This window comes from Scatophagus argus, chromosome 6 (assembly GCF_020382885.2).
Source record: "Scatophagus argus isolate fScaArg1 chromosome 6, fScaArg1.pri, whole genome shotgun sequence".
NCBI classification, from domain to species: Eukaryota; Metazoa; Chordata; class Actinopteri; family Scatophagidae; genus Scatophagus; species Scatophagus argus.
In genome coordinates this window covers 14,464,410-14,474,316 of record NC_058498.1, presented here as the reverse complement: position 1 = coordinate 14,474,316, position 9,907 = coordinate 14,464,410, and the positions used below count along the sequence as shown (strand labels likewise).

At 43.0% G+C, this 9,907-nt stretch overlaps 2 protein-coding genes across 2 annotated transcripts; one reads left to right on the top strand and one right to left on the bottom strand.

The window, feature by feature from the left end:
• Positions 1–46: 46 nt before the first annotated feature.
• On the bottom strand, positions 47–7,085 carry hdgfl2 (HDGF like 2). Its single transcript, XM_046390635.1, has 16 exons — positions 6,829–7,085; positions 6,240–6,316; positions 5,500–5,641; positions 4,888–5,067; positions 4,311–4,430; positions 4,124–4,192; positions 3,843–4,023; positions 3,630–3,714; positions 3,206–3,503; positions 2,971–3,104; positions 2,799–2,866; positions 2,564–2,634; positions 2,364–2,465; positions 1,672–1,825; positions 1,462–1,579; positions 47–1,188 (listed from the first exon to the last, which is right to left on the bottom strand). The coding sequence occupies exons 1-16, from the start codon at positions 6,898–6,900 to the stop codon at positions 1,089–1,091; spliced, it is 1,971 nt and encodes a 656-aa protein (XP_046246591.1). The 5' UTR covers positions 6,901–7,085; the 3' UTR covers positions 47–1,088.
• Positions 7,086–7,985: 900 nt separating this feature from the next.
• Positions 7,986–9,712, top strand: fh (fumarate hydratase). Its single transcript, XM_046390636.1, has one exon. It carries the CDS (start codon positions 8,045–8,047, stop codon positions 9,542–9,544), a length of 1,500 nt encoding a protein of 499 aa, XP_046246592.1. The 5' UTR covers positions 7,986–8,044; the 3' UTR covers positions 9,545–9,712.
• Positions 9,713–9,907: the final 195 nt, after the last annotated feature.

Sequence of the window (9,907 nt, the reverse complement as noted above, 5' to 3'; positions counted from 1 at the left end):
AAATAAAAGCAATCTTTGCACACCAAAGAAGTGAGATAGAAACAAATCCATGCTGAGATTTTTATTCAAGTCTCAACTTTGTGATAGAAATGTTTTACCAATTTACATACCACTAAAAACACCTGTTGTATGCATGAGAGGAAAATGGCAAAAAAAGAGGCTGCAGCTACATGAGATCTCAATAGCTTTTAAGGGCAGTTTTGAATCTGTAGCTATTCCATTTATTATGCAAGTTACCGAAAGCAGACATCATGAGGAGCAAGTGTAAGGTGTTAAACTCCACGGCAATTATTATTTTCAACAAAACTGTAGATGAAAATATTTGAAAACAAGGCAATAAAAAAGTAGGTGGACCTCAGTTGGAACAGTTTAAGTGACTCAATTAATGGCTTTACTTTACATTTCATACTGGATTAACTGGATCAAAACCAGAATAATTGAAAAAATACTTAACATAAAAAACTCACAAATAGTACTTACTTACTTAATACCACTCTCACAATGCCATACACACAGACAAGAGGCCTTCGTGATGTTTTGTATTCTTTATAAAAAAAAAAAAAAAAAAATGAAGCAAACAGATGCAAGCAAGGGTTGCACAGAATTATCGAAAGGTGAATGTCATGGCTCCATTTCCCCACCAGAATCATCAAAGTCACATGTCATACTAACCCAGCCTAAATTCCATTTAGAAGTGCTAAAAATGTAATAATTCAATATTCATGTGGTAGAAAGAACAAAGTAGCCAGGAGCAGGGGTACAGGGTGAGGATCCAGGACGGGCAGAATGTCGTATAAAAGTAAAAGTACATTTCAGAAAAACAAAAAGGGGTGTCACATGGCGCCACGAAATATCACACGAATAAGCTTTCCTTTTTGCTGTGATAAATAATGGACCGAACTGTTTGAGCAACGGGGTCTTCTCGTTTGATATCACCATAGTACGACATGCCCGAAACATCAAAAGATAGTGTAGGAAACGCTGGGTGTGTGCTGCGATGTCATTGGGCCAGGAGCACTCTATGACGTCAAACAAAGAGGCCACCTTCTTCAGCACTTGGTCCAGTGCAGTGGTGGTTTTAGCGTCTTTCAGCTTTCTACAGCAGGTGGTTCTGTCTCTGCGGCGACGGAGTTGTCTGCTTCTTCATATGTGCAAGTCTGTTGTTCACCGGGGCTGTCGGGACTCGGCCTAAAAAGAAGTCACATCATCAGTCACAACCACTGCTGTGTGTAAAATATGATAGATTAAACAGGGAGGATGCTCACATAAGCTTAATTGTTGTTAGAAAATTGTTGCCAAGTGAAAATGTACAAGAGTGATGTTTAAAGCTAAATTTGGTACTCCCCGTTTAATTTGTTGTCCATGAGCCAAGAGCAGCATTCACATTCTGTCAGCTGCTATTGCAAATAGAGGAAACACGCTGAACTGTATAATGTTTGTAATGTATAATGTGATGTTTACCTGTTTGGACTAGAGGCAGTATCGTCATTATTGTCCTCCTGGGCAGGTGATTTGGGTTTTTCCTTTCCCTCCATATCATTTGTTTTCTGTTCCGAGTCCCCGTTCACTGGTGAGGAGTCTACAACATGCAAATTTACATTTTCATTAAAAAAAAAAATGGACAAAATGAGGATCCCAAATGGAGGCATGATTCAAGATGAGGCTTTTTACCTGCGTTTTGTGTCGCCTCATTATCTTCCGATTCCTTGTTCTCTGTTTTAGGTTTAGCTACCACCTCCGTCTTGCCCACAAAGCGAAGTTTTAACTTGTTGTAGACATCACTAGCTTTTTCCATGACTGCAGTGCTGGCTTTATACCGCCGAATCTATAGTGTCCATAATGAAGGAGAAAACAAAAAGCAACACATTAAGCTAACAATAGAGAAGCTAATTTAAATGAGGATAATACAGTACTGCCCTGACAACCTCCTCCCCCAGTTTGTAACTCTTTTTGAAAGAGAACAAACAAGATAATGCTGATATACCTTATTTAACATCTTGTAAATGCACATTTCAGTGAACAATTAAGTTAATCAAATAACATAGAGAAGTGAGTAACCGCATTTTCCTATGAGTCACTGTAACATATACTAGACCTGGCTACCTAAACTACCAATTTATCACCTGAAAGAGAAGCAGAATTAGTGCACCATCCAACCAGTCACGCAGGAATGCATCCCTTGTCATCCAAGGACACCATTTTTTTCAAGCGCAATTAAAAACACATGATCTTGACTGGGACATCATGTCTGTTTTATTCCTACAAACATTTGAACTATGTGGGTTGTCCTGTACAAATGCAAGAGGAGTTTGCAAGCATTAAAAAACATTAAAGACAGTCAAATAACAGACAATAAAATGCACCTTTTTCAGTGTGGCAATAACTTCAGCGTTCTTGTGGAGGATTTGGCTGGTGACAGGCACGGCCTCAAGTTCTTCCAGGGCTTGTAGACATCGCTCTATGTCCTATGAGCACACAGACAGAAACACATACACACAAAGAGTTTACATGCTGGCATTAAAACTAGACACATGTGAAAGTGTATTTAAATCATGTAACTTACTGGGTTGTCCACTTTGAGTGCAAACTTTATATCTGTGTGGAGCTTCTGTAGCTTTTCTTCTGGTGATGGCTCTACATATGGACACACACAATAACAATCAATTTGTTGCAGTGACTTCACTACTTTCACTCTCACAGAAACTATAAACATAATGGATATTTGTGTGAAACAGCTAGTTCTGCTTGATCCACAGTTTCAGTGCATGCAAATACTGGTGACTGTAAAAGAGACTGACCCTTCTTCTTTTCCACTTTCTTCTCTGGCGGCCTCTCTGGTTTGCGTTTGGGTTTTTCAGGCTTAGACCTTAGAGAGAGGGAAGGAACTCTGTGATGCGACTACATTAAATTTTAATGAAGTTCTTCTGATGAGGACTGCATACCTTATTCTGTTACCTGTTGTGCACTCACCTCGCTCTGGACTTCTCTTCTGACCGTCTGGCTTTCTTCTCTTTTAGCTCTTTCTCCTTCCTCTCTTTTCTCTCCTTCTCTTTCTTTATTCTCGCCTTCTTCTGGTTGTCAGGCTTCTTGGATGGTTTCTTTACCTGTGACAGGAAAAATACATTGCTTGTGTCAGTAGTACCCAGCTGCCACCTTAGAAGATAAAATTCTTTTTTTTTTTTTTTTTTTTAGTAAGTGACAGTACCTCAGATGGCGGTGGAGAATCAGAGTCAGAGGGTGCTGGGATCGGCGGTGGAGGGGGTTTCTTGGACTTCTTCAGTGGGTGATCATCTACACCTTCGTCTGAGCTACTGCTGCTATCACTGTCACTCCCTTTTTTCCCCTTATCTTTGTCTTTTTTCTTTTTCTCTTCTTCCTCCTTCTCCCTCTCGCGTAGCCTGCGGAGCTCCTCTGCCTCCTCCTTTTTCCGGCGCTCCTCCAACTCTCGTCTGCGTTCCTCATCTCGTTTCTTCCATTCACTGATGCAGTCGGTTTCACTGTCACTGTGAAAAACCAGAGCAAACGTTTATTCTCCCTCTTACAACAAGTTGGAGTGTATCTCAGAATTCACATTCAAGAATTTAATACATGGTGCATAAACAAGAAGAAAGTTCTTAGAGCTGCCTGACCTGTCGCTGTCGGAGGATGATGAAGGCGCTCGTTTTGCCGGGGCAGGTTTTGGTTTCCGTGCACGAGGCTTTGGCGCTGGTTTTTCTGTGGACGGGAAAAAACAAGCACTGAGTGTATTTACATCAGTAAAAATACGGGTATGAAATCTTCCCTTTAACATTAAAAGATATTCATCTCTGAACCTGAATCTTAAACAAGACTGAAACTTGCACCTTTCTTGCGTCCCTGTGGGCCCTTTCGAGGAGGTGGGTCTGAGTCTGATTCAGACTTTGAGCCGGACTGGGACTCAGAGCCTGACAAAGCTGGCCGAGGCTTCTCATCCTCTGAGTCGCTGTCCACAACTTTCTTCTCTGACCCTGACCCCGAGTCTGAATCTGAGTCAGATGACGCCTTCTGCAACATCCCACAGATTTTGGGATCAGAAACTGACATGACAAAAAAAATAACAAAAATACTCAAATAATACGAATGCTCAAGAAAGCCGATAGTTCACCTTTTTCTTCCCTCTGCCTCCTGCTTTCTTTCCACCACGTCCACCAGATTTCTTCTCTGGAGTAAAATCCTGTTGGAAGAAAACAAATGTACAACATTTATACGCTTTGAAATCAACAATCAGTCATATCATGTTGTTTGTGTGTGTGTGTGTGTGCGTGTGTGTGTGTGTGTACAGGTGCAATTACCTGGTCACTGTTTTTGCCAGAGTCAGACTCTGAAGGTGTGGGTTCTGATTCAGAAGGGGACCCACTCTCTACATCCCGGTCACTGGATGAGCCTCGGGTCTTTTTTGCAGGAGGAGGCCGCTAAGATGAAAAACAAACAAACAAACAAAAAAACCCCACACATGAAATCTAATGTAACTGCAGCTCCCCACCCTCCACACACATCCAAATAATCATAATAACTGTGGCTCATTAGTGCATCTGTCATTACTGTGAAAATTCCTGAAATGAAAAAGGAAGCTAAAAGTAATTAGTGGTCTGTTTTTTCACCCTCTTGTTTCATTCTCACATGAGCAGACAAGTTCTCAGTTAATAATGAGGCAATTGTGATGATAACAGTGCTGCTGAAGACACATGGCTGTGTACTGTGCCAAGTGCAGCTCTTTTGTACCCGTAACCGTGACCAAGAACAGCATGTTCAATAACATAGTTACAGTGTGGTGTCAAGTGTTAATGGTTTATTTGCCAAATCACTGAATAAGTTGTTTAAGCAGTGATTTACTGATTCTCCCTAACAGTGAAATAATACAACTATCACCTTGGCAGGTGGTGGCTTTCGCTTCACTCCACCGCCTCTTCCTTGGTCTTCACTCCCAGAATCGGAGTCAACCTCACTTCCTGAGTCTGCTCGCTGAGGCACCGCGGCTTCTTCCTCATCGTCATCCTCATCACTTCGTCCTCCTGCATTGTTGCCCTCACTGTCAGATGAGCTGGCTGGCTGCAGACAAACCGTGATAAAAAAAGATTAACACACATAAACACACTGCCATTTACAAAGCCTGTCAAACGTCCTCCAAATCCAGTCTCTCTTTGGGAACTGCAGCATTTTTAAAGGAAGTTTTATGATATTTTGTCTTTCACTGAGAGTTCACTTTAAACAGAGAATGAAACGTGAGAACCGCTGGCACCAAGTAGCCCTAGTCCTTTGTAGTCCCAGTCTGCAGCATATCATCAAAAGATAAGGTAATTTATGCAGTAACTTTCAACATTCAAAGTACTTCAGAGTCTAGTGGGGACTTGCATGTGAGTTCTAAAACAATGGACATAGAAACCACAGAACATTAGCTTGTAAGTCTTTGATTACAGTATCTTTTAGGAAGTAATGTTGAAGTGTGGATGCTTTAGGATTCTCGATAACAGGAAAACTTACTACAGGTGGAGCGCTGTAGGAGGCATGTGGATTGTTCTGGATCTCCCATAAACCTTCATTGAATCCCTTCCTTTTGTTGGGTTTTCCATAGCGTTCACTGTACTTTTCATAGGCAAAAAGGTCCTTTGGCGCAAGGAATGCTCTGTCAAACAGACAAACAAAGAAAATGTTAACAATTAAACTAAAACCACCCCAAAGTTATCATTAAACAATAGCTTGTTTGTACTGAGATTACGATGCCTTACACTGCCTTGAGACTTCAGAACAGCACACTGTGCCACCTAGTGGTGGATTAATACATTGCAGGTGCCATCTTGTCAAACAGATAGTGCCTGATGCCAGATCAGACATATCAACACATCTCTCAAAAACAAACTGCATATTCAAATTGACATGAATCAATGGTTAGCAATGGACCTTCTTAAAAAAGGAAAGCCATTGGAAAGGAGACTGACAAGCGACAGTGTGAGATAAATGCAGGAGTTTGTGTTTCTGTCTGATACTTTGCTCTCAAAGAGGATATCAAGCTGACAAGCAGATGAGTCAATGGCCTAAATGTAAGTTTGCCACAGTCAATTCACCCATTCGTGACAAAAACTGTACTACAGTCAATAAATTTCTGACAATTTCATAATTAAATCCCCTTCTTCCACATAGCCATAAACGCAAAATGCCTCTGTCTGTGCACACCGGTAAACAGCTACTTTCTATAACAAGTGATAATACAGTACTATACTCACGTTTCATGTGTCCCAAAGAAAAAAATTGGGATTTTATTAGGAGGTGGTTTCACTGCACCATCAGCCACATCTTCAATCTGTAAACAAGCAAGAGTTCCAAATAAAGAAACAAGCGGCAAATAAAAAAAAAAATCGCGCAAGTTTTCTGGCACTCACACATGATGGTACAATGTATTGATGTAGGTTATCGCTGGAAAAGAAACACTGTATATTTATTTTAGAACTGACTGAAACTGTGTGGCTTTTTGATGCACGTTTCAATACTAAGAGGGGGGCTTCTTATTAGACGAAAAACTGAGCTGACCCAAACGTCATTTCAAAATAACAACGTTAGCTTCGATGCTGCACGTCTCCATGCAGACAGATTAACGTTAGGCCAAAAGCATCACATGCAAATTGGCGTTATGCTGCTCGAACACTGGCTGTGGGCCTAAAACGCAGTCTGTCAGCACCACACGAAAACAAGTTATGTGCGTAATTGGTATCCATGTTAGACATTGCCGAAGATACAGAGAACCTTCTACAGCGTCCCATGCAGAGCAGCTCATCCCCTCCGCCCCTCCGGCTGCTGCTAACGCTACTTGCTTACCCTGGCTGGCCAGTGGGGGTACCCCTTCATTTTAGCGAAGACCAGGTCTCCGGGCTGGAAGTTGTGTGGCATTGTCCCGCTCCTCTTTACAGCCTGGATTTTAAAAGTATTCAGCTGCGTAATCTTTCTGTGTCTCTCTTCGTTTGCTTTTTTTCAGGTCGACACGAAACCTGGAAACGATGGTGTTAGCTAGCAAGCTAACAGTATACTAACGTTACCGCGATAAGAGACCGCGGACTAAAGTTAGGTACAACACACAAAACCCTTCCGGCTACATATCTTACTAGTCCTTCAAAATAAAGGATCTTCCTCTTGACAAACAATTTGCAATTAAATGACAAGCTAATAAAAGTACCAATTTTAGGACACATTAAAATATCACAATAAAAGCCCAAACTACAGTAAAATATATATTTCAATGCAAACACCCCCCTGGAGACTAACAAAATAGAGTAATAACTACAATAATATCACTTGCAAGAACAAGTAACGTACTATTGTGGCATTACACTCTACAATGTACATTTAAATATTATTGAGTAATTTAGCTAGCTAGATTTGTTTCTGTGAAGTCTCTGTCTTAAAATATTTCTCTCTCTCTGGCATTACATTAACAACTAAAACAATTACAATGCAAATAAAAGTCAACCCAAAAAATAATAATTAGAATTTTAATCTTCATCTTAATTTACAAACACTACATAAAATAGATTAATTGCTCCACTCAAACGCAAACATTGTACACTTTGACCACTATGACATAAAGTCAGACAGAAGAAATGCTTTCAGGTGTTATTAATTTTTTATTATTTTTATTAGCCAAGAACATTATTTGGTTTGTACAATAGATACTAATTTTAAGATACTGCAGATGACTATGACTGTTATATTTCTTTGAAAATGTGATCTGTTTGATAAATTATACGTATGCATTTTTAAGTGACTAAATTATGTAAAGTTACTGCCTTTTATTCAACAAAATAAATTAGCCGTCGTAGTCATACCGGAAATATCACCTTGACATGTTGTGAGAAGCTTCACTTATCCGGATGAGGCAGCCACGGCCCTGCACTCGATACGGCAACCAGAGAGGAAGTCCCGCCTTCCTTGTCTCACCATTGGTTGGCGTGCGACCAGTTTCCTATTCACCCAATAACAGATTACAATGTGGAAGGCTGCCTTGACCTCCCCCCGAATTCACCTCTAATGAGAAGCCATGTTTCGGTCTCTGACAAGCGTCCGGCAGTTTAACTGCAACCTCCTGACTTTGCAAAGACTCAACGTCAACTCTAAACTCCTCATCTGCACGTCCAGAATGGCCAGTTCAGAGTACAGGCTGGAGCGGGACACGTTTGGTGAGCTCAAGGTCCCAGCGGACAAGTACTACGGTGCCCAGACTGTCAGATCCACCATGAACTTCAAGATAGGAGGACCGAGTGAGAGAATGCCAATCCAAGTGATCAGGGCCTTTGGGGTCCTGAAGAGAGCGGCCGCTGAAGTTAACAAGGAGTACGGCCTCGACCCAAAGATAGCAGACGCGATCGTTCAGGCTGCAGATGAGGTTTCAGTGGGTAAACTGGACGACCATTTCCCTCTTGTGGTGTGGCAGACTGGATCTGGGACTCAGAGCAACATGAACGTCAATGAAGTGATCAGCAACAGGGCTATTGAGATCATGGGTGGAAAACTGGGTTCCAAGGATCCCGTCCACCCTAACGATCACGTCAACAAGAGCCAGAGCTCCAATGACACCTTCCCCACCGCCATGCACATTGCTGCAGCCACAGAGGTCCACCACGTCCTACTGCCCGGCCTGCAGACTCTGCACGACGCTCTGGCTGCTAAATCTGAAGAGTTCAAAGACATCATCAAGATTGGACGCACGCACACTCAGGATGCTGTCCCTCTCTCGCTGGGGCAGGAGTTCAGCGGTTACGTGCAGCAGGTGAAGTACGGCATTGAGAGGGTGAAGGCCGCCATGCCCAGGGTGTACGAGCTGGCAGCTGGGGGCACAGCCGTAGGCACTGGACTCAACACCCGCATTGGTTTCGCTGAGAAAGTCGCTTCCACTGTCGCCTCTCTGACAGGCCTGCCATTTGTGACAGCTCCTAACAAGTTTGAAGCTCTGGCGGCCCACGACGCTCTGGTAGAGCTGAGCGGAGCGCTGAACACGTTGGCTGTCAGCTTGATGAAGATTGCCAACGACATACGCTTCTTGGGGTCAGGACCCCGTTCCGGCCTGGGAGAGCTCATCTTACCGGAGAACGAACCAGGAAGCAGCATCATGCCGGGCAAGGTGAACCCCACCCAGTGCGAGGCCATGACCATGGTCGCAGCCCAGGTGATGGGGAACCACGTCGCGGTCACCATCGGAGGCAGCAACGGCCACTTTGAGCTCAACGTCTTCAAACCAATGATGGTCAAGAACGTGCTGAACTCGGCTCGGCTCCTCGGCGATGCATCCGTCTCCTTCACCAATAACTGCGTAGTGGGCATCCAGGCCAACACGGCGAGGATCGACAAACTCATGAACGAGTCTCTCATGCTGGTCACGGCCCTCAACCCACACATCGGCTACGACAAAGCGGCCACCATTGCCAAGACGGCTCATAAGAAAGGCTCCACGCTGAAGGCCGTGGCCGTGGAGCTGGGCTACCTGACCGAGGAGCAGTTTGACCAGTGGGTGAAGCCAAGTGAGATGCTGGGGCCAAAGTGAACTGACAACACAAGAAACACTACAGAACAGTGAAAAAAAATATATCCGTTTTCTCTTGTGAGAAGAGTATTTCCAGTTATATCAAAGCGGTTGAACTGTATGGACAAAACGCTGTCTCAGTCCTGAACATCTCTTGTCTCTTAATAAACTATTTGAGAATCCTTTGCAGTTTTGATGCATCTCCTCACATTGTTTTGCACACCAAGAGTGCTGAAATTACACTGAAGCCAAACAGCAAATCCTCCCATCTGGTTGAAATAAGAGTATTTGCGAATATTACTTTGCCCGTGTGTGTCATGTATGGTGACCAGTTGCTCAACATTGCAAGTTTGTTTCACTGTCAGTACAGCCTTTGTCCAACTT